The sequence below is a fragment of the Fistularia commersonii genome, chromosome 34, assembly GCF_037954325.1.
Source record: "Fistularia commersonii isolate RoL2024-O1a breed Wild chromosome 34, RoL_Fcom_v1.0, whole genome shotgun sequence".
In the NCBI taxonomy this organism is placed as follows: Eukaryota; Metazoa; Chordata; class Actinopteri; order Syngnathiformes; family Fistulariidae; genus Fistularia; species Fistularia commersonii.
The window spans coordinates 4,063,997-4,086,897 of record NC_141317.1 but is presented as its reverse complement, the minus strand read 5'-3'; the positions used below and the strand labels follow the sequence as shown (position 1 = coordinate 4,086,897).

General features: G+C 41.7%; 4 protein-coding genes across 5 annotated transcripts; all 4 read left to right on the top strand.

The window, feature by feature from the left end:
• The first annotated feature begins 985 nt into the window (after positions 1-985).
• On the top strand, positions 986-8,106 carry ppardb (peroxisome proliferator-activated receptor delta b). Its single transcript, XM_086141433.1, has 8 exons — positions 986-1,410; positions 2,872-3,241; positions 3,347-3,498; positions 3,614-3,752; positions 5,156-5,358; positions 5,640-5,846; positions 5,927-6,170; positions 6,262-8,106. Exons 2-8 carry the CDS (start codon positions 2,935-2,937, stop codon positions 6,507-6,509), a joined length of 1,500 nt encoding a protein of 499 aa, XP_085997559.1. The 5' UTR covers positions 986-1,410; positions 2,872-2,934; the 3' UTR covers positions 6,510-8,106.
• A 128-nt stretch (positions 8,107-8,234) lies between these two features.
• On the top strand, positions 8,235-13,018 carry mkrn4 (makorin, ring finger protein, 4). The gene is made up of 8 exons (XM_086141965.1): positions 8,235-8,364; positions 9,310-9,438; positions 9,763-10,010; positions 10,090-10,172; positions 10,271-10,518; positions 10,600-10,707; positions 12,000-12,099; positions 12,191-13,018. Exons 1-8 carry the CDS (start codon positions 8,267-8,269, stop codon positions 12,332-12,334), a joined length of 1,158 nt encoding a protein of 385 aa, XP_085998091.1. The 5' UTR covers positions 8,235-8,266; the 3' UTR covers positions 12,335-13,018.
• Positions 13,019-13,531: 513 nt separating this feature from the next.
• Positions 13,532-19,336, top strand: fance (FA complementation group E). The gene is made up of 10 exons (XM_086141569.1): positions 13,532-13,841; positions 15,736-16,315; positions 16,551-16,595; positions 16,689-16,745; positions 17,781-17,924; positions 18,006-18,129; positions 18,512-18,587; positions 18,671-18,737; positions 18,812-18,937; positions 19,046-19,336. The coding sequence occupies exons 1-10, from the start codon at positions 13,639-13,641 to the stop codon at positions 19,139-19,141; spliced, it is 1,518 nt and encodes a 505-aa protein (XP_085997695.1). The 5' UTR covers positions 13,532-13,638; the 3' UTR covers positions 19,142-19,336.
• Positions 19,337-20,203: 867 nt separating this feature from the next.
• rpl10a (ribosomal protein L10a) lies at positions 20,204-22,629 on the top strand. 2 transcript variants are annotated; one of them, XM_086141163.1, is made up of 6 exons: positions 20,204-20,248; positions 21,116-21,187; positions 21,261-21,657; positions 21,906-22,054; positions 22,136-22,308; positions 22,418-22,629. In XM_086141163.1, exons 3-6 carry the CDS (start codon positions 21,620-21,622, stop codon positions 22,586-22,588), a joined length of 531 nt encoding a protein of 176 aa, XP_085997289.1. In that variant the 5' UTR covers positions 20,204-20,248; positions 21,116-21,187; positions 21,261-21,619; the 3' UTR covers positions 22,589-22,629. The 2 variants fall into 2 exon arrangements, with proteins under 2 accessions (XP_085997289.1, XP_085997290.1); XM_086141164.1 differs by having other exon boundaries at positions 20,208-20,248; positions 21,261-21,341.
• The last annotated feature ends 272 nt before the right edge of the window (positions 22,630-22,901 follow it).

Below are 22,901 nucleotides of genomic sequence, written 5' to 3'. Positions count from 1 at the left end.
TATATGAGTTCCAACTATCACCTGTTCCTTTTTGTGACCCCACCAGGTACAATCTAAATTTTCTGCTTCATGTGGGCCGGCATCAGACGTTGTATTCTGTAAATTCTGTTGATCCCCCAACTAATACTGCCAATTATGTGAAAAGTTAAACATCAGATTAAGTTCAGACCACAGAAAAAATAGGTCAGAGTTTAAAGTTCTTCGAGTTTATATCCACAAATTACACCCTGATCAGATCAAAGGTTTTGTTCATGGCACTAAAAGGGAAAGGATGATATTTTTGAATACCTTACATGAAACAAACTCAGGCTGGTCAAATGATGAAATTTCTTTGGGTGATTGCTACAGTTAGTTGAGATTTAAATAGAGATCACTATCTTCTTCTTTCGGCTTTTCCCTTCAAGGGTCGCCACAGCGAATCAAGCTTTTCCATCTAACACTATTCTCTGTATCCTCCTCTCTAACACCGACTAACTTCATATCCACTCTCACTACGTCCATAAATCTTCTCTTTGGTCTTCCTGGAGACCTCCTGCCTGGCAGCTCCAATTCCAGCATCCATTTACCGATCCCTCCTCTGTACATGACCCAACCATCTCAGTCTGTCTTCTCTCACCTTTTCTCCAAAACGGTTAAAAAATGTTTAGACGATGAGTACTCAAAATCTGGATTAGACTTAGTCTGGACAATTTTTTTTTAACTTGTTGGTTTAGATTTTAGCCCTCATCAGTACAATGAGTCTTTCACATACTTTCGAAACACAAGTGTGTCAGAGGTGCTATGGGGTGAATGAAGTTATTTTTCTGCACACTGACGTCATCATTCTTATTAACATCTAATTATCATCTTATCACTTTTACGCTGCTGTAAGAGAGAAAATGACAAGAGTGTACTGAGGCAGCACATTTTTTAAAGTTTCCAAGGAAATGGAAGCCTCTTGCGGGATTGTTGTTGCGGGGGGGGGCGCTGTGTCCTGGCATGTGACGAGGGAGGGAGAGAGAGGGAGGGATGGGGAGAGAAGGCAAAGCAAGGCAAAGCAAAGCAAAGTAAAGCGAAGTAAGGGGCAACAAGGGGATCCACCGGGAGCGATTGTTAACTCAGCCGATCTACGTGTGACATCGTAGCCAAAAAAAATATGTATACACTGATTTTCTTTTCCTTTTTTGTGTGTGTAGTAGTTTGAGAGCCCTGTCGTTACGCGAAGGCCCGAATCAATCTGGAGTTTGTGTTAGCGCTCTGACGTTAGCTCCCGCTGCTAGCCTACTCTTGCTTGAGGACTTCAAACAACTTGTCAACAGCCTATCGATTCCCAGACTCGACTCGGGACTTTTTATGCCCCTTGTGTATTTTAACGCGTTTCACTTGCCCGTCTCCTTAAAGTCGTCTGAAGCCGAAGCACTATTGGGAGAGGTAAGCTAACTCAACGAATCAGAAATAACGTTTATTTCAAGGCAAACAGCGGAATGTGGGTCAGCCACGCTAACAGCTAGAGTAGTAACGTTATCCAGTCAACATTCAAGGTTAGTTGCTAACTAGCTTAGTCAGCTAGCCGTACTCAGACCCGTCGACGGCCTACTGACAGACGACAGCTCTTCATTTAGAAACCTCATCTTGTTTTCACTGTGAGCAAAAGTTTTGACGGCGGGTGCACCTTTAATTTACCGCCCTTCATCTCTGTTAACGCTGGCACTCGTTTGCCGTCAAGTCACTGCAAAGTATTGTTTGCGGGTATTTTCTTGAACCAGCGTGACAGGTTGTCCGGTCAAGTCTGCTCTTGAAGGGGAGGGGGGGGGCGATTGAAAACAACATGCATTGTACCGCCGTTGGCAGGCGTAATTCTGGTATTACTCGACGGATTCATCTCTGACGAGCAGGTACCGTCGTTATTTGTCAGATAATAACTACAGTCGCCTATACAGATTTATTCCCTAGGGGGCCTCGGGGCAAAAATATAACCCCTGTCCCTAAGGACCGCTTCCCCACCGCCCCCGCCTGTGATCAACACAGCTCACTATGTACATAGTGCATGCACCCTGTCCCCTTGTAGCACCCACCAAGTACACTGTGCACCCTACCATGAAACTGAGGCAAACAAAAATACAGATGTCCCTGGGCTGCATGGGAGGAAAAAAGAAAAAGTATTGTTTTCAAGATAGCAGAGAACGAATTAGGATGCATGACTTAAAAGTTAGATATTCCTTGGAATCCCTGCATGTTTACACAAACAGACTCCAGACCTGGGATTTGAAATTCTGATTTTGCTTTTAGCCCAATTTTTGTTACAAACATTACATACTATGATGTAGAAGAGATTTGGTAATTGCCTGTTAATCAGCTAACATGATGATAGGAGTTGTTATAAATGCTTTAATTAATATTCATAGAACAACACAACCACATAATTACACATAGTGTTAGAGGGTATGTACAATTGCACATTTTAATGTGTGTGTGATTGAAAGAAATGTTTGCTAATCATCTACCTCTTCCGGTGAGATAATCAAACTTTGATTTCATGCAAACCTGCATCATTCAGGGCTCTTTATAGTCAAGTGCTTGTCTGCTCCACTTGCCTCATGGCTAACTGAGGCTTCGCGACAAGATGTGTATGCGTGTATGGTGTCATAAGACTATTACAGTTAAGCAGATGCTGTGGCATCTTAAACACCTACAGATTTACAAGCGACAGAATTGTACATAGGCAGATAGACCCAGTATACCTTTGAACTGGTAACTGGAGTTTAGGAGTGCCATTGATGGTTTAATACAGAGGTAAATCAGGTATGGACCTTTGAATTCAATAATGACAACTTGTTTTGAATTCTTTTATTGTAATGTTTGTAATAAACATCATCAAAATTTCAACTTTAGGTAATGCAGCTATGATGACAACGTGACAGAGGGGGGACAGTTCAACCAGTTTCTGCAGAAACCATGGAAGGGTTTCAGCAAACTGCTCCAGAGCAGCACGACACAGTGAATGGCTTCTGCAAGGCTGATGTTAGGTGGACAACACCCGAGGGAGAATCTGGGGGTTCAGACAGCTGTGGGGCCACAAGTGTGTCAGAGCTTACAGACCTTCAAGACCAGAAAACCAGGGAATGTAATGATGGGGAGGACGAGGAGGAAATGCCTGCCTCTGAAGGCCTTAAAGGGGACCAGAAGTTAACAGAGAAAGAGAGTTCAGATCAGGAAAATAATCACAGAAAGCAGAGCAGCGACACAGCATCCAGCTACACGGGTGAGACTTCCCAAATGATTACATTCGCTCTGAAATACGATCGCTGCACATATTCCGATGATTGCTGATTACTAAGTCTTATTCAATATGCATTTCCTTATGCAGACCTTTCCCATACCTCATCTCCCTCGCTCTCTGAGCAGCTGCGTCTTGGTCGAGAAGACAGCACAGGGTCTGGAATCAGCGTGGAGTGTAAAGTCTGTGGGGACAAGGCCTCTGGCTTCCACTATGGGGTGCATGCCTGTGAGGGTTGCAAGGTAAAGATACTTATGTACAAAGGCAGAATATCTGAGAACTGTAACAAAATTTGCTTACTGTTGTCTCAAACTGTCCAGAAATGTTTCATAAGATTTTTTTCCCTCTTTTAATCAGGGCTTTTTCCGCCGGACTGTAAGGATGAAACTGGAATATGAACGCTGTGAGCGTTCATGTAAGATTCAGAAGAAGAATCGTAATAAGTGCCAATATTGTCGCTTCCAGAAGTGCCTGTCTTTGGGAATGTCCCACGATGGTGAGGGAACCTATGACATTAGATCATTATTTTCAAAATATCATCACTTCTTTCCTATGTGTTTACACTAAATGGAAGAGATGCAGAGATATGACTAATTATCCCAGTGAGAAATTTTAGGTGTTAAAGAAGCTGCATCTTATAGTCAGATGTTCAAATAAAACAAGACCACACAGACTGATGCAGTCAATAAGATATACCAACAGATAAAAATGTTATAAAGTATAACTTGAATAGATAAAACAAGAAAAAGATACAGTCAAAAAACTGCACAAGAATGGTTTGAGTTAAGACTTGCAGCAGCGTTGCAATCTGTTACTCGTTAAAATGTGTTTGCGGTCAGGACAAGGGACCTGTGTAGTTGAAGGAGCAGGTTAAAGGCCCCTGTCTCATGCTGCAGATGGTAGGTGTTGTCTTTGATAGATAACAGATGGGTGTTCAGGGGAGATCTTGCTCACTGGATCAGATTATTAAGTCTTTTTCTGTCCTTCTATGTGCTCTCTCCATGCTTGGAACCGCTATTGCAACTAATGTTCTGAGCAGACATAGATGGCTTTTTGTACACAGCGTCTGTGTTAGATGGGGCAAATCCCTGAAGAAATAGTTGCCCTTTATGAGAAGGCCATTTATGTCATTCTAGGCAGCAGAGTTTCTGATGACAAGCATTTTCACCAGCACAGTCCGTGACTAATTCTGAAAATGACAGTTATTCAATTTAAATTCTCTGGATGTATCAAAAGCTTTTGTAGTTGCTGGAGATATTGGAATAAATTGTGTTGAAAGGTTGTGGAAAGTGCTACAAAACTCTTGCTTTTGAATTTGGATAGAACAACACACCAAGAGAGTCACAGTTTACGGGTAAGCACTTACAAAGATGCTGTGCTGCGGTCTAAAAGACAAGACCTATACTGTTAATTTCACAAAGGAAATATTAGATATCAGCAGAAGTCAGAAGCTCCATGCCTGTGTTTGCTTGGGAATGCTTAGGGCATGAAACTAGAGACAATATGCCACCCAGATGTGGTCAAGATCCAGGTGTTTGTTTTAATTTAATTTTAGTGATGGGTTTTGTGTTGCCATGTTAATAGGTTTGGAAGAGAGTAATAAATCTGCTATTGAAATTCTCTCTAATCTCCCCTGAAGCCCTATTACATAATTTTTGATGATGGGATTGATGAGGTAGGAGAAAGGTGTCGTCAAACAAAGCATAAAACCATTTTAATTTGGTTTCCATTGAACAATCTAGTACCATGTGTTGATGCGCTGGTAACTGATAGTTAGGAGGATAACTTGTTGAAAAAACACATCAGTAATCAATTGTTGCTCTGAAAAGTTATTTACTTTTGGATTAACCACTCAAAATAAAATCCAAGTGTATTTTGTGCGCACTCTTGTTTGCTCAGCGATCCGATATGGACGTATGCCTGAGGCAGAGAGAAAGAAGCTGGTGGCTGGACTTCTTGCGGAGGAACTAAACATCGGCAAACCAGGTGGTTCTGATCTCAAAACCTTGGCCAAACAAGTCAACACAGCCTACCTGAAGAATCTAAGCATGACCAAGAAGAGAGCACGCAGCATCCTGACGGGGAAAACCAGCAGCACCTCGGTACATTCTGGTTCAGGGCTGGACATCGTTTAACTTGTCTTTTAGCACAAAGTGCTTGAAAGGTTTCTTTTTAAGGTTAAAGGAAAACGGAGTCAGATTTTAAAATTCAGCTTCCTTTAAATGTCTGTACAAAAATGAAAGAAAATACTTCAACCTCCTCTATCCTAATTTCATTTGCTGAAAACAGCCACTTGTGTGACATAGTTGCCTGTCCAAAAAGTCATAATGAGCACAATCTGGTCTTTTTAGTTGCAGATGATCATTTCCTTTCCTCCTTTCAGCCTTTTGTAATCTATGATGTGGACACGCTCTGGAAGGCAGAAAGTGGTTTGGTGTGGAGTCAACTTCTTCCAGGTGCTCCCCTGACCAAGGAGATTGGGGTCCATGTGTTCTACCGCTGTCAATGCACTACTGTGGAGACTGTGCGGGAGCTCACAGAGTTTGCTAAAAGCATTCCAGGGTTTGTGGACCTCTTCCTTAATGACCAGGTAAGTTGCTGATTCTTCTGGCTGGCTTGTAATGGGATGGTTCTTATATTCATTTACAAATGTCTTGGTGCTTTGTGCAGGTGACACTGCTAAAATACGGTGTGCATGAGGCTATTTTTGCCATGCTACCATCGCTCATGAATAAAGATGGACTGTTGGTGGCAAATGGTAAAGGCTTTGTGACGAGAGAATTCCTGCGAAGCCTAAGAAAGCCTTTCAGTGAGATCATGGAGCCCAAGTTTGAGTTTGCTGTCAAGTTCAATGCGCTGGAGCTAGATGACAGTGACCTGGCATTGTTTGTTGCGGCCATTATTCTCTGTGGAGGTGAGACTAGTGTTTTTAAGGCCTGTTTTGCATGAGTAAGCACTTTTCACTCTCTAAACTCATCTTAACCCTTGCCATTTTGATCTCCTAGATCGCCCGGGGTTAATGAACGTTAAACAGGTGGAGCAGAGTCAGGACAGCATCCTCCAAGCCCTGGACCTCCACCTGCAAGCAAACCACTCTGACTCTGTCTACCTCTTCCCCAAGCTGCTGCAGAAGATGGCTGACCTCCGTCAGCTTGTTACTGAGAACGCCCAGCTTGTCCAAAAGATCAAAAAGACTGAGTCCGAGACCTCCCTTCACCCTTTATTACAGGAGATATACAAAGACATGTATTAGTAGTCTCCAGCAGAGACTGCTTCAAGCAATACTGTTACAGACTGAAAATATGTTCATCATAATACACTGCGTTCAGTACAAACACTGTTCCACGTCTGGGCATGAATTAATGGTTTGTAACATGCAGGTGTGGCAAAGTCACATTGTAGGGCTAACACAATCAACAAAGTCTTCTCAGCATCAGCATTATCTTCAACACAATGTGTGTGTCTGTGTGTGTATGAGAAGCATCTGGAATCATTTGCTGCAAGTCCTTGCTTCCCACAACGATCACTTTAACAACGAGAAAGATATGTTTTCTTACCGAAGCTGCTCCTATTTCATCCTCATAGCACAGCTGACACCAGAGCAGTGTCTAGAGAGTTTCTCACTCACCTCAGCTCTGTTTTGCTGTAAAGGGAAAGCATTTCATGTTGTTACACCAATAGCACAGGTGACATAGAAAAGAGCCGTCAGTTTGTACTGTACAAGAATTTCTTAAAATGCTAATGTTTAGTAAATCTGAAGATGCACAGGCTGATTTTTGTTTACATCCTCACCATCATCATCATCTTCATTACCATCATCAGTGAACTCTTTATCTTTACCATTTAGTTAATAGAACACATACTGGGCTGGCTCCAGCGGTGTAGAGCTAACGATGCAGCTGTCTGTGCAATATTTCCATATGTCAATAAATGTGGATATCCAAGTTACATAGGTTTCGTCTTAAAGCCATCTATGCCCATAGTGATCAATGGACTATGCTGTACTGATTTTTTTTTCCAAAGCTGTCACTATGCACACAAGACCCAATGAAGTACAAGGGACAACATGCTTTTCCCTTGTTTTTTGCTTCTTTTTAGATAACCTGGAAATGATCATGAACTTGCCATTTTGAGGATTTTCTTAGTTTACTCTGTGATTATGTCATTAATTTGTAATTGTTAGTCATATTTGCAAGGGCAAAACATTCACTATCCCCATGTTTTATGTAATGAGTGTGTTTCTTCTGTCATATTACCTGCCTCATTTAGGTTGAACCAAATATATCCAGTATACCAACCACCGTTCCTTGACAAGAAATTTGAATTTCACATCACATCATATTTTTGCCTACTACAAGCATGCTGTGAGATTATTTGGATGCTACAAGAAATGATTTGCTGCATTGTTTTACTTCAATCTGATTTCACTCAATGAATCCCTCAACTGTAATCTTTTTTTTTTTGTAAAGTTTCCACATTTCCCCCCCTACAGACATCTCTTGATGTCGAGCTACCTCTGTAGTGTGATCTGATCTGTGACAACATGCGACTGTTGCATGTCATCTGCCATGTCTGCCTTCAGCCCTGCCCTTGGTCAACTGCACATTTTAATGATACTGTCGAATGGGCGGTGCTCCAAGTCAATGAAAGGTTATGGAATTAAAAAAAAAAAAAAAGACAAGTTGCACCAAAAGTTGACATAAACTACCTCAATGCCTATGTGTAAATGCTTGACTTTTTTTTTATTTTCATGTTGTTCCAAAATCATGTAATAACTTGAAATCATTTCTCCTTTATCGTCAAATGTAACCTGCAGATCTAGTCAAATTACATCTCGCTTTTAAAATCAACCACATCCACTTTCTTCCTGACTAGTGTTTTTCTTGGTCGTCTTGTAAAAGTAGCTGTCGGACAGAAGAAGCCATGAGAACGTCGGCGTCCACTTTCGATTGGCTCCTCGCAAAGTTAATTGGCTAAAGGAAACCGGCTGTCAACTATTTAGAAAGTGTCATGGAGGCTGATTGGCGACATGCTCGAAACACACGGAGGAGGGTGGAGGTTTCGGAAATGGAGCGGCTCTCTTCTGGCCGCAGTGGAAGTATCTGTCGGTAAGTTTTCCCTAGATACCTGAGTGAGAGCGGAACGCTCATGTTTCGAGGAAGAGACAAGACAAACCTGAAAGTTTGAGACGCTCGCCGCCGCGCAGCAGGAGCCGCTGGTTGTTTTGAGCTCCGATGCGGGGAGTTAGTGACGGAAACGGGCGTTGGTGGGTGGGTGGGGGGGGATATATTACAAAACGCCAATACTAAAACAAAAGTTAAACTTTAAGGGTGGGTGTATGACGACCAAAATGTTTAATTCTCAATCCCGTGTTGTTAAATTGGTTAGGGTATCAAGTAATGTTTTCAAACTAACGCTTAAACGCTTTAGCATTTAAGCTAACGAGCGAGCGAGGTCAGCGACCACTTAACGGCCTCGTTTTTTGACTACGGAAAAGTTAAAAACATTCCTCGGGTGATCGACTCGACTGCTTCTAGCTCTGTTGCAGCCGTAGCAAATCCAAGTTCACGACCATTGGGTAAAATCGGTTGACTAGACACCTAAATCTGGGTAGAAAACGAACAACAACAAGAAAACCAAAAGAAAAAAACAGACCAGTCGTTTCAAATCTAAACAACTGTCAACCGTCCGTTGTCGTTACTTGTTTTGCCAGATGGTGGTAACTCAGGCGGTCTTGTTTTGTAGATACAAGGGCTGAAGAGATTTACTGCCTTGAATCTTAAATTTAAAAACTAGTGCTCGGAACTATAAAAAATAATTATAGGCAGGATTGGGCAGGTCGTCATATTCCACACTTTTCAATGTTGCCGTCTGTACGTCGAGTTACGACAACTGAAAGAACTTTGTTCCAGTGTTCCATTTTGGAATTAACTTGGACGGTTTTCACACATGAGCCTGGTGTTTTGTTTTGAGATCTGTAAGGGCTTTACCCCAAAGTCAAATAAACTGCCATACAATGTGATCTAATTGTTTTTCCTGTCTTTACTTTGCAGACATTTTGTAAATGGTTCGTGCAGATTTGGTCAGAGGTGTAATTTTCTACATGAATGGCCAGTAATACAGCCGTCCCAAATATGTAGGTACTTTCAGAAAGGTGTTTGCTGGCATGGGAACCGCTGCAGGTAGGAGTACTTGTCACCTTTGATTCCTGTTCAAAAAGTGAAAAAGAGGGGGACCTCCAGAATATAGACTGAGTGAGACTCAGACTTGCTTTATTGTCATTCAACAAGAAACACCATCCATGCACATATTAAAAAAAAATTGTTACCTGAGATCACAGAAGGGTAGGCACAAATTATCTAGTATTCAAAATATTCACAGAATATACAGTGCTGGTATGGATTAAAACAGTTAGAAATTCAAAATGTATAAAAGTACAATGATAAACAGGTAACGTGACAGTGATATGTACAAAAACTCCTGAGCTCTTAATATGTTTCATCTAGGTATCTTCATGTCCCCTACCCTGATGCTGATTCATCTGTTGCAAGTCGAAGAGGTTCAGTTCCAGTAGTTTCCTCCTCCACGGAGGGCCATGCTTTACTTGATCGAAGAGGCTCAGAGCCTGCTCTGCAGCAGGCTGAGTTTCTGTCCAGGCAGGGACATGGGACATCAGCATTGGTAGTTAATGTCTCACACTGTCCAAACAACCCTGGCCAATTGGCGGCAAATGCTCCTGAAGCACTGTCACAAGGTATTGGGTATTTTCGTGTGTGAAACTGACAGGGGTCCACATTTTCCATTCTGCAACTCTTGCTGTTGTCTCCACCCAGATAATGAGTCGAATGTTTCTGCTTCTCGGGAGGCAGTCCAAAGTTCAGATGTGGCTCAAGCAGGTGCCTGTGATGGAAAAAAGGTTTGCATTTTATTTTTGTTGGCTTAAGTCAACTGGGTACAGGTTTGAATTGACGCTGAAACCAGGACATATCTTACTGACTGCAATGTTTTGCGCAGCATACTCCTGACAATGAGGTAGAGAGTGTCGGTGCCTCTGCAGCCTCTCGTTTCCAGCGGAAACAGAAGTCAGAGGCTTTCCTCCAGAGCAAAGATGTCACCTGTGGCATATGCATGGATAAGGTGTATGAAAATAAGGATTCCAGGAACCAAATGTTTGGAATCTTGCCAAACTGCACTCATTCATTCTGTTTAGAGTGTATCAAGACTTGGAGGAGAACAAAAGACCTGGGGCCCGATGTCATAAAGTGGGTTTAAACAGTTACTTTACGAAACTACATTGGCATCTACACCATTAATATGACTTGACATCAGTGTTTATCCCTCAGGACGTGCCCGCAGTGCAGAGTCAGGTCTGCTTTTTATGTGCCTAACAAGTACTGGGTTGAAGGACAAGCCAAGGAGAGCCTAATAGCCTCCTTTAAGGACAGATTTAGGTAGGTTTCTGTATTTTCCATTTTGGTGTTTTACTAGTTAACTCTGTAATCAGCGGCATTGGAATATCTCACCCCCATTACTGTGTGCGTCCTCTTTGTGACCTTGAGGCTTTCACTTTACAAATCAAGACTCTTCTGCATACCCATTTCAATCTCCTTTCTGTGACATCATATCTTCCCTGATCACAGCTGTGCCCCCCTTACAAGCTGTGCCTTCCTCACCGCCCAACTCCTATATCAATAGCTCCTGATAGTGTATCGCTTGCTCTGTTTGACTACCACAGTAGGACTGAGACTTAGTTGCCAAAATGCTCGGGCTCCGTAAACTATGTGCTCAGAACATATCTGCAGAGTGCAAGGACGATGGCGCTTACAAAGATGCTGGAATTTGACTGATATGGAGAAGTGTCAAGGGTACAGGGACTTCGCCTCCAACCTATTTAATTACCATTTTAATATTCTGGATGGTTTTTGGGAATGCTCTGACATTTTTTTCGCAAAATTGTAATGCTCAGCCTAATTCGGTTAATTAATGAGCTGTTTATAATAATTAGGACTGTCATGGAGGGTATAACAACACTTTTCATCAGTGTTGTACAAGTGAGAAGCAGTAAGAGTTGGAAGTTTCCACAAATGGAAAAACACATTCAGTTAATGTATTCGCCTATCCTAAATGGTAGTGAGGATAGTGACACAAATAAAATTCCTATTGTTAGAGAATAGATCTCTATGACAGATGCTTGGAATTCAGCCAATTACATCAAAATTGTTTTTGTTCATGTGGTTAGCACTTCCACTTCTCACAGAGAAGGTCCCTGGTTTGATTGTGACAGGGGCCTTGCATGTTCTTCCCATGTGTAGGTTTCCTCCCACATGCAGTTGGTTCATTTGAGATCCTAAATTGCTGTGTGTATATATCTCTCTGGCCCGGAGTGAACACCGCCTTTTTACCCAGTGGCTGCTGGGATGGGGTCTAGGTCCCCTGCGACTTGATGTACAGGATAAGTGTTAGATATTTTTGGAGTTGAACGTTCCTTCAAAGAATGAGATGTCAAAGACACTTATTCTTGTCAGACTGGTTTGTAGAAAGAGTAAATATTTTGAAATTGAAGTTTCAGGATAAAATGTGCTTCACTTGACCTCATTCAGGGTGCAAAAGGTGTATCATTAGTTCAAGTATGGTTCTCTAAATTGCACCTGTTTTAGCACAATATAAAAACAGTCTTAAAGCCAATGCTAAATTAATTAGTTTTAAGATGCACATTGATAATCTTTCATATTTTCTATTCCAGCAAGAAAAATTGCACCTACTATGAACGATACGGATGCTGCCCCTTCAAGACGGAGTGCCTTTACCGGCATGTTAAATCTGCACGTCACAGGCCATTAATGGTATGTTTCTTCAAACTCCTTCGGCAGGAGATTGTGTTACTGAGTTTACTTTTTTGATTGTGTCCCCCATTATGTCTTTTTTGCTTATCAGTATGAAACAGAAGATGATGATGATGACTATGATGGGGTTGATCTGCTGAATTTTTTCATCGCCATGACTCTTCTCAGTGGTGACGACGATGATGACGATGACTTTGACTTCCAATTTTACCTTGTGGATGATGATTCTTTCTGAGGCTTTTCATTCTGTTTCAGTTCAACCGAACAGAATATTTTCAGTCATTCCGTCCTCCTTTGAATCCGTATCACCACAACTTTTCTGATTCCGTGATTACACTTGGGGAGATCAGCCATCCTCCATGGAGGGCTGAGGTTTTTCATTAGTTTGATATACAGGTAAATTTCACAAACAGGACTCCTTCAAGGAGAGAAACTGATCAGTGAAATCCCTTCACATTAGATGAGCCCATGCATACATGGGTCCTTCCGACACAAGGTTTGTTTGCCATACTCTGGATTTATGTACGATTGGACCAATGTCAATCTTGGCCCTAAGGATCTTGTATTCCATTTGAGGTCCTTATTTTGGGGTTCATTTTACTCCTGCAGTTGTAGTGCTTTAAAACACATTGGAAATTATTTCCCCTCCCTTAATCCTCATTACTGGATTTAATGACTACCCAATTTTGAGTAACTTGCACCATTTTGATATTTTAAAGTGTTTTGTGGATGGTATTTTTAATTGTCTAAAGATAAAGTGTACTGTAACCCCTTCTGGTTAATATCCACAAAGTGAAAATGCCTGCCTCAAGCTGTATTAATGACGCCCTTTACCTTGTTTTGGCATAACAGAATTGTTTTTTTTATTTCTTTTAAAACAAGTTGTATTGGTACACAGAAAATAAAACCTTGCTTCACATTTGGGCTTTGTTTTATTTTCATACTTTCACTTTACAGATTTGTAAGTGTCCAGGGTAATGCACATTAAGAGTTTTCAGCAAGGTGTGCAAAGATTGGTGAGAATAGCTGGGTTATAGAGTATAGAGACTAGCACTGGGGGGAAAGGCTAGAGGTAGCACAGATAATATTGAGGTTCTCTAAGGGAGAGACAAGGATGGATAGGATCAGGAAAGAGTTCGTTTGACAACATGTTTGATTTTCCGGAAATTTAAGTCAGACTGAGAGTTTGGACATGTACAGGGGAGGGATAATGACCATACTGTAGAAGCGTACTGATGAGGCTTAGGGGATCACCAATTACCTAGGGATGTCGTAAAGCAAGACCGGTAGTATGAGACCAGGATGCAAAGACTAGGGTTAGATGGAGGCAGGTGATTTGCTGTGGCGACCCCTGGAGGGAGGAGTCGACAGGGGACGCTGTTAATGGATTTTCCCGTGGGGGGGCGCTGTGGGCCAGATCCAACTCTTCACTTGAGAAGAAGAATTGAAACCCGCGGCGGGGGAGGAAGCAACCTAGTTGAGCCAAAATACACAAGTGGAAGGTGAGTGGTCGGTGATCCATCCCTGGAAAACAGTGCCATGTTCTTGGACGAGTTTGGCAGTCAGTCGAAGCTGCTGGCCCGGTCACTCTTGTGCGGAGACTCCGGTGTCCGCAGGGCCGTGGCGCTTTTCCACAGACAGCAGCAGGTCAACCCTGACGCTCCGCTGGCAGACTTCTTCAAAACTCTGTGCCGGGAAGAAATCACCTATTCGGACACCGGGGACCCGCCTACCATCACCGTGTAGGTATACACACACACACACAAGCCGAAGACGGAAACCACCAAATCTAAAAAAGGTACAGCCTGCATAGGATAACTTTCAAGAGCGGAAGCAGCAGCACACAGGTAGACTACATCATGTAGAGAGCATGTAACCTAAAGGAGATCCGTGACTTCAAAGTAGGGGTAGGTGAGAGTGTTGCCAGACAGCACAGGTTGATGGTTTGGAGGATTAATCTGGTGGCATGGAAGGTCAACAGGACGAAGTGGTGGAAGCTGAAAAAGGAGGAGTTGAGAAAGGCTCTGGGTGGCAAAGAGGAGTTCCCACAGGACTGGACAACTCCAGCCAGTGTGAGGAGGGAGACAGGTAAGGGTAGTACTTGGTGTTAAGTCTGGAAGGAAAGTAGATAAGGAGACTTGGTAGTTGATTGAGGAAGTGCAAGAGTACAGTATATGAAGAGAGCGGACAGGAGCACAAGGAGATGCAGCCTAAGATGAAGGTAGAGGTAGCAAAGGCCAAACAAAGGATGCATGATGACTTGTATGCTCTATTGGTAGGCAAGTAGGGAGAGAATGACTTATAAAGGTTGGCAAAACAAGGAGATAGAGATGGGATGGACGTGCGGCAGGTTTGCATTATTCAGGAAAGAGTTGGGAAGATGGAAAGAGTACTTTGAAGAACTGATGAATGGGGGACACTCGAAAGAGTGAAGGATAGAAGAGGTGGCTATTGAGGACCACGAAGTACCAGAGAGGTGAACTGAGGAGGGCATTGAAGAGGGATGTCCTGATGACATACCTGTGGAGGTATGGAAGTGCCTACAAGAGGTGGCAGTAGAGTTTCTGGTTAGACTATTCAACAGGATCTTAGAGAGTGAGAAGATACCTGAGGGATGGAGAAGAAGTGTGATGGTGCCCTATTTTAAGAACAAGATAGATGTGAATTATTTTGATAACTATATAGGAATTAAGTTGATAAGCCATACAATGTAGTTATGGGAAAGAATGGTGTAAACTTGACTGAGAGCAAAAGTCAGCATTTGTATGGTTCCATGTCGAGTACAACAGATGCAGTATTTACTAGATGAATGCTAGAAGAATGCTGGTAGAGTAGTACAGAGGAGGTCAGAGGGAACTGCGTTGTGCCTTTGTAGGAAAAGCATACGACAGGGTGCAAAGAGAGGAACTACCACACTGTGTGAGGAAGCCTGGAGGAGCAGAAGAGTATGTTAGAGTAGTGCAAGACATGTATGCTAGCTGTGAGACGGTGGTGAGGTATTTTGTAGGTGTGACAGAGAAGTTGATGCTGGAGGTGGCTGTACATCATGGAGCTCGGAGCCCCTCCTGGTTTGCAGCAGTGATGGACAAGCTGACAGATGAGGTTAAACAGGAATCTCCATGAAACATGATGTTTGGCAGATGACCTTGTGATCTGCAGTGTGAAAATGGAAGCAGGTGGAGGAAAATCTAGAATTTTATTATCTGTGGTGACCCCTGATATAAAGGGAAAGGGGAAAAAGGTGGCCATCTTGGGTGTGATATTTTCAAATATTTACAAGAAAGCTACAGGTACCCAAGCAGCCAAAAGTTCTAGATCCAATTTGATTGTTTGCCACCATTCTTTAATTTTGGTTCACACTCAAATCCTAAAAGTCAACATTTTTCCAAACAAACTTAATTTTTTTTTTTTATGGTTTCAAACACACTCCCTTGGCAAGTATGGTATTTGCAGAACATGATCTAAACCCTATGGAACTCAAACACTTCTTAATATCACGTGATGATATTGAAATTTCCTCCTTGATGGATTGATGACTAATTTCAAATATATAGCGGTTTTCTACCACAGGATGCTACCTTCAGTCACAGTTCCTCAAATCTCCCCCCTCATCCCCAACTTCCCAACCCATTCCAGAAAACCCCTTGTGTGCCTGTCTCCAGAAGTATTCAAGCACAACCTGTTGTCTTTCCTGGCTCTCATCCACTCATTCCTTCCACAACCTGCCGTTCTCCGCGTACTTGAATGCCTCCAGCAGGATAGTCATCCCAGCCCCTGGGTCTCTGCGTTGATGAGGCAGTTGGAAAGAAATCTTGGGTCCCAAAATGAGGAGCCTCTCTATACCGAGCAGTGCAGCCAGAGGCTGAGGGAGCTGACACAACGTGTACTGGGTTTGGGTCAGACGAGAGGATGGGCCAAGTACTTCCACCCTCAAGCTCTACCACCTGAATCTCAGAGTCCGCCTTGTTTCTCGGACCTTGGAACTCAAAGGAAAAGAAAGAGCAGTTGCATTACTCTGGATTCAGATGACGAAACAGGGAAGCAGTGCAAACGAATTAGGACAATTCTCAGCGGTAGTGAGAGCGAAAGTCCAGAATGGACAATTGCTGGGAAGACTTCGGGAAAATTGGAAGATGATGCTCAAAGAGAAGCTCCTGCTGAAGAATTGGAACCAGCACAGGACAGCTCATCTGATGCCTTGCCTGCACATATAAAGGTAAACACTTTCTGGAATTTTCATGACGAAATTAAGCACTGTTCACAATTTTCACAAATTACCTACATTTCTCGGTTTTTCAGACCAGAGTCCTATCTAAAGACAAGTAATTCTTTCCAAGTAATTCATAAAGGCCATGGCATCCATATTGATCAAATCATGTATGCAAACAGTTGATTTGCATTGCACCAGTTCCAGTTGATAACACAATAGTGATAATTTTCTGTTTTTCTAGGCCTGCGCTCTTCAAATAAAGGAATTACTGGAAAGTCAGACCGAGGTGAAAAGAAATATTTAAGTATTGTACTTACATAATAGTCCCACTTTTAGTTGTAATTTGTGTGACTGCAACGTTTTACTGCCTCATTTGCAGTGGGACCAGAGCTCCATGGATGCGTTCAAAGTGCTGAGTGACTGTGAGCCCGGTCAAGTAAGAAAAAATTCCTTAATTATTTTGCCAGTTTTCACATTTTTAGTGGACAGCAAAAAAGAAACACAAGAGTTTTTTGTTTTGCAATGTTTTTCTTTTGTCACCCAATATTACCATCATTTTACTTATTCGTACTTACTATATGCCATATTTGCTCTTACATTTATATTATTGGTATACGTTTGCCAGAACACATCACTTATTATTTTATTGTTACTACCCACATCTCCTACTGTACACCTGTCATTTCTATTAACCATTCTCTCCACAAGGCATTTCTTTTATTTTCCTTTAGTTCTTTGTATTCTATTGTGTATGTATAGTACATCATCTTTGTTTATTTGTATCTACATCCTTTATTTCCATATTCTTTCTATTGTTACTATTTGCACACTCTTATACCCCGTATTGCTGCTGTAACAATTGGATTTCCCCATCGTGGGATCAACAAAATCTGTCAACTCTGTTCATATTAAAAATACTGTTTACGCTATCATTATTTCTTATCTAAATGTACTGTGGACAGCAAAGTAGGAATTGCTCAGTATAGACCAGGGGAACATGTTTCTGCACTATGCTTTTGACAGTAAAAGCTTTGAATATTGAATCTTGAATACATTCTCATCAAAATGCTTCTGGAACACCAAATAGGGAGTGGTTTGTCAAGATCAACCAAAGGAACGCAGCCTACACATACGTCTCTAACTTTGTTCTCATGACACCCCGCAGGGTCAGGTCTGGGCGCCTGCAGGACAATCCCACAGCTTGATCACCTCACCAGTTAGCACAGATTGGGAAATGTTGTTTGACACAAAGTTTAACAATGTTAGAAACATAATCAACAGTAGTGAGAAAACAAATACTAATCATCTACAGTGGGAAAATGCTCTTTAGACAATTAACCTACCAGTTCAGATGTAAAAGCAAAGAGAAAACCATCTTCAGCAAATTGGGAGGAATTTCTGAAAAATGTTGATGTTTGTTTCCGGGTTGATTACAAAGGGCTAATCTCACGTCTTTATCTGTCTTGTTAAGGTGGAAATGATATGTTGCATGCTGAGTTTGGCTGATTTACCAGAGCAGGCTCTGCCTAAAGTGAGCAGCGGCGTGTTGGCGCTCTCTCCTGACCTCAGCCACAGCACGGCGGCGACACTCATCAAGAATCTCCTACTGCACAGGGTACAACGCAGAATATACACCCATTCTAAATAGCTCGGAAGTGACAGACGGTCAGTATATCGCTGCTATATATACGCGCAGGTCCAGTTTCTGTCCGGACCAGCCTCCAGATGCCTAGTGAACACGATGACATCACTGTGTGGCCGCTACGCACGGCCAATGTGCCACGCTTTAATCGGACCAGTCCTGGAAGGAGGAGACATTGGTGAGACTGAATTCATTAACAAGCACAGGAGCTTTGAGTTGGAGATTCTTGGCTGATTCTTTGTCCTTTAGCAAAGTGTTGTTGTTCTTTCTATTGTTGCTGATATGGATGCTTAAGGGAATCGGAATTTTAACTGCAATTCACTGAATTTCCTTCTGACAAAATGAGTATATCAGAAGGCATTAGTTTGTCGCACACTGAAGACACATGAAAAACAGGGAATTCATTCTTTGTTATAATCCCTGTCATGATGCAGTTTGGCATAATCTTGATCTATGTGGTGAATAGATGTGGTAAAAGTACGAATCGCAATATTACCTTGTGAGTGATTTGGAGTTGCTGGAATGGGAATGCGTTAACCAGTGGATATTTTTGTTTTCAGGCACTGCGCAAGCTGAGCTGCTTAACAGACTGATAGAAAGCTGCCTGGACTCGCACTATAGGTTGCTGGTTCTTGAGTAAGATAAAGAAAATATATTTTGCATTGTATCGATGCCAATAAACTACATTTGACTGACTCTTGCCGTTGTGTTTCTTTCAGCATGGCATTCAAAATTACATGGAATGAAGCCGTTCTCTCTATTATCCACACCTTATTAAATTCCAAGGTAAAGTACATATTAATTCCCGGGAAAAAGAAAGCACTCCACGACGACATAATTGTAATATCTTTCTTTTTCAGCCCGACTTGAATAAAGAAGTCTTCACACAGTTGACCGAACAACTGGTGAGCCAAGGACCCCAACTGACCAAATCTGTGAACTTTGCAAAAATCATGTTAATTGTCCTCACAAAATATAGCAGTTTGGTAAGTTTTTTTGTAGTTTCTTTTTTTTTACCTGAATTAAGTTTACCGACTGAGTATGGATTTGGAAAATTATAATGATTGTGTAAATTTGTTTATCTGCTTTTCCAGGTGACGGCAGAACACAAATCCTCCCTCTCTGGCTGTTTGATGATAAATGAGACATTCCTAAAAAAGTCTCTCCAGGCTGCTCTGAAAAGAATCTGATATGTGAAAGGTCATCTGACCTTTTTTATATATATATATATATATGTATTAATATATCATTTGTCATAAACATAGAAGATTTTCATATAAAAAAGTATGTACAGTATTTCACCAAATTTGATGCAGTTTAACCTCTGAGATTGATTTGGGGCTGTGGACAGTTTCCATTAAAATTAAAAAAAAACTTAACCTCTCCTCAAGCCTAGAACTGTTATTTTAATGTTGAGAGTTTATTTGATTTCTAAAAGCACACATGTAGTTTTAATGCTTTCCCAAATACATACGCGGCGTTGAGACTAAACTGACATCTAATTGGCTAATGGAGATTTTGACCTTTTTATTTAAGAACTGACTGAACTATTTTATCATGCTATGTTTTTAACCAAAAATTAAGAATGTAGTTAGATCCTACCCTGGTATTACAAGTGATTACAATTATTAATTATTACAATTCACATTTCCAAGACAAATCTCCCTTCTATATTAATTTTACAGCAACAGAACCAATACAATTAAAATAATATGCTAATGTAGTAATATATGAGGCAGAACATATTTTTCTGGGATTATTCATGTATTTTTTGGCAGTATTTTAAAATCTTGATACATCACGATGACGCCAAAGTTGTGTACAACAAAGTCAATTGCACCATTTTGGGAGGACATAGATGGGATTGACGATGAGAACTACAGTCTCTTACCGATATTCAGGAATAATTCTGTAAATTATTAAAAGTCAAAGTCGGTGGGTTCATTAATTTAGGGATTGGGGTGGAAAAAAGCAACATTTGTCGGCAAAAGTCGACTGTGATACACCTCTCAATGTGGCGCAGAGGCGTCAACATTGTGACGTAATATATACGAGTCACATGACATTAATTCGATTACATTTCCATGCCGTTTAACAAAATTGTGCTTTCTTAAAATTATTGTTTTGGTTTTATTTTGCCCTGTAAGACAACTTTAAATTATAGATACATTTATACGGCGTAAATAACAACGGCGCTTTTTGATGACGTAACACGGGCCTTCCTTTATTTCACGAAACTTCCTGCCAGACTTCCTTTCCGACGTAGCAAGGCGAGAAGGACAAGCCACCAACATGAGGTACGGCTTGTTTTGTTCAGTTACTGTTAAAAAGAACTATAAAGATACTCATTTATGTGGTTTATTTCAGCGAAGCTTTTATACCCCTAACGGCTCTAAAGTTGTTTATTTTTAGAAGTGGTTTCTAAGGGTTAGCAGATGCCGGCTAAGGACCGGCCCGCTTGACTGGCGGACGCAACCTCACCTTCCGAACAAATCCATTGTCATCCTCAGAATTAAGGCAGATTAAAGATAAAACTTATCATCCAGTCTGTTTTTATCTTGTCGGGCTTATTAAGTTCATGCATATTTACACATTTCACGTTTTTGAATAAATACTGCATTGACTTAGCGCTGTTACTGAGCAGGGTCTGCTTTTCCTTCGATACCCATTGAAAGATGCTAGTCAACAGTTATCACAGGTTTAATCTTTGATTTCCTCCTGAATGTTGTACCACATTCAGTAAGGCAGCAAAAGCAGAATTCTAAGGCAAACATGGAAAGTAACCTATATGTACCAGTAATTAAGATATTTTGGAAGACATTATTATTGTGGAAGACATGGAAGACATTATTATTATTATTGGAAGACAACAGAAATAAGATTTTTTTTAGGCTGAGCATCCTATCATTAAGTAATTTATCTCACCAGTGCCCTTAAGTAAATCAGATTTGATCCAAGCTGGCTGGTGATAAGTATGTGCTAATAAAACAGTTTTGATCAAAGTGCTGTGTTAATAAGAAAAAGAAAAATTGTATTTAAAGTTTTGTTCATTTGATAATTTTTTTCTGTAAAATAAGTGGTCTGGGATGCAGGGTTTTGGAAACTTCCACTTAATCTGTGCTCTATGACCAGGATGTTGATTGTTGTATGGTTCTCTGTCACAGTAAGGTCTCCAGGGATACGTTGTATGAGGCCGTGAGGGAGGTCTTGCAGGGATCCGTGGCCAAGCGCAGGAAGTAAGATCCCAGTGCCGTTTGACGTTCAACCTTTAGCATTGGTGTTGAAATAACACTCGTCATCTATTTCCAGGTTTGTGGAGACAGTTGAGCTGCAGATCAGCTTGAAAAACTACGATCCCCAGAAGGACAAGCGTTTCTCCGGCACTGTCAGGTTCGACCTTTTACTGTACCACCCAACCTTTTCCCTGTGTGCTTCAAGCCCTGTCTGAGTGCTTAAAGAATTGCAAGTAGGCTTAGAACTTAAGAGACGGGCCCAAGGCAGACATGGAGAAGTACTCTGGGTAGTCTGACTGAGCAGACCCAGACTTGTCTGGTGAAAGCGAAGCAGACGGACCCTTACCCTGGGTCTTAAAATATGAGGGGAGGCTTTCAGTGGCTGGGCTTTTTAAGTTCACGCCCTCATGCCGACCATTGTTCATTGTGTTACCCATGAGGTCTACAGGACACCGTCCATGGTATTGGTATTGGTAAGAACTTGTCTTAATCTCTAAATTGAGAACGTTGAATAGGGGTCTCATTGGTTGACGGGCGGGGGATTCTAAATAGTACTTTTAAGATTAATAGCGCCTGCTGATACCAGGTGTATGCTGTGCAGCTAGCTTAGGCATATTCAATAACAAGGCTGAACTTATCTCAGATCCCCCTGCCTGATCACCAGCTGACGCCCCTGGGCTTGAACCGTGACCTGTCATTAACTGTCTTGTTGATCATACAGGCTGAAGACTCTTCCCAGACCCAAGTTCTCTGTGTGTCTCCTGGGAGACCAGCAGCACTGTGATGAGGCCAAAGCTGCTGACCTGCCACACATGGATATTGAGGCCCTCAAAAAGCTCAACAAGAACAAAAAGCTTGTCAAGAAGCTCGGTATGAAGTCTTCCAAGTTTGCCAAAGGACACCTCGGAAGCATTTTATCTTGTTTCAAACATGATTCCCTCTCCCCTCCAGCCAAGAAGTATGATGCCTTCCTGGCCTCAGAATCTCTGATCAAGCAGATCCCCCGTATCCTTGGTCCAGGGCTGAATAAGGCCGGCAAGTTCCCGTCACTGCTCACCCACAATGAGAACCTGACCACTAAGGTGGATGAGGTCAAATCCACCATCAAATTCCAGATGAAGAAGGTTTGTTGGTTAACTAACATTTTGCAGTAATTAGTTGCTCGAACCCACAAAATTAATTTAAGTTAACTAGCGAAAAATGTCTCTTGACTATTTTCCCCTCTGTGCTCAGGTGCTGTGTCTGGCTGTGGCTGTAGGTCACGTGAAGATGACTGAAGATGAGCTTGTGTACAACATCCATCTGGCAGTCAACTTCCTTGTGTCTCTGCTGAAGAAGAACTGGCAGAACGTGCGGGCTCTGTACGTCAAGAGCACCATGGGCAAACCTCAGCGCCTCTACTAAGTCACGGCTTTTCTTTGAATAAAAAAGGAGATACTCCAAAAGACTGCGTTGCTGTTGTCTCTTAGCTGATTATGCTGTTTTTAACCTGGGTTTTTGTGGCAGAGCAGACTATTCTGGGGACACCTGGAATTAACTAATGTTATATAAACAAATTCCTTAAAATGTACCAGTTCAACCTGCATTTTTTAAAGTTCATCTCAAATGTATGTAGTGTAACTGACTAGGATGCCAAAAGGAAGACCAAAGATGTCTGGGTTTAGTATAAGATAGGAAGACAAGTTAGTTGGCGTGAGAGGATACAGAGAATGGGGTT

Bases quoted from the DNA above. Each gene is read 5' to 3' on its own strand.
- rpl10a (XM_086141164.1), top strand. The intron at 21,188-21,260 runs GTAAGATCCCAG...ATCTATTTCCAG, and splicing joins TCCGTGGCCAAGCGCAGGAA to GTTTGTGGAGACAGTTGAGC. The intron at 21,342-21,905 runs GTTCGACCTTTT...TTGATCATACAG, and splicing joins CGTTTCTCCGGCACTGTCAG to GCTGAAGACTCTTCCCAGAC.
- mkrn4 (XM_086141965.1), top strand. From the start codon at position 8,267: ATGGAGGCTGATTGGCGACATGCTCGAAACACACGGAGGAGGGTGGAG. The intron at 9,439-9,762 runs GTAGGAGTACTT...TGTTTCATCTAG, and splicing joins TGGCATGGGAACCGCTGCAG to GTATCTTCATGTCCCCTACC. The intron at 12,100-12,190 runs GTATGTTTCTTC...TTTGCTTATCAG, and splicing joins CACGTCACAGGCCATTAATG to TATGAAACAGAAGATGATGA.
- ppardb (XM_086141433.1), top strand. From the start codon at position 2,935: ATGGAAGGGTTTCAGCAAACTGCTCCAGAGCAGCACGACACAGTGAAT. The intron at 3,499-3,613 runs GTAAAGATACTT...TCTTTTAATCAG, and splicing joins ATGCCTGTGAGGGTTGCAAG to GGCTTTTTCCGCCGGACTGT. The intron at 5,847-5,926 runs GTAAGTTGCTGA...TGCTTTGTGCAG, and splicing joins ACCTCTTCCTTAATGACCAG to GTGACACTGCTAAAATACGG.
- fance (XM_086141569.1), top strand. From the start codon at position 13,639: ATGTTCTTGGACGAGTTTGGCAGTCAGTCGAAGCTGCTGGCCCGGTCA. The intron at 16,316-16,550 runs GTAAACACTTTC...CTGTTTTTCTAG, and splicing joins CCTTGCCTGCACATATAAAG to GCCTGCGCTCTTCAAATAAA. The intron at 18,130-18,511 runs GTGAGACTGAAT...TTTTGTTTTCAG, and splicing joins CCTGGAAGGAGGAGACATTG to GCACTGCGCAAGCTGAGCTG.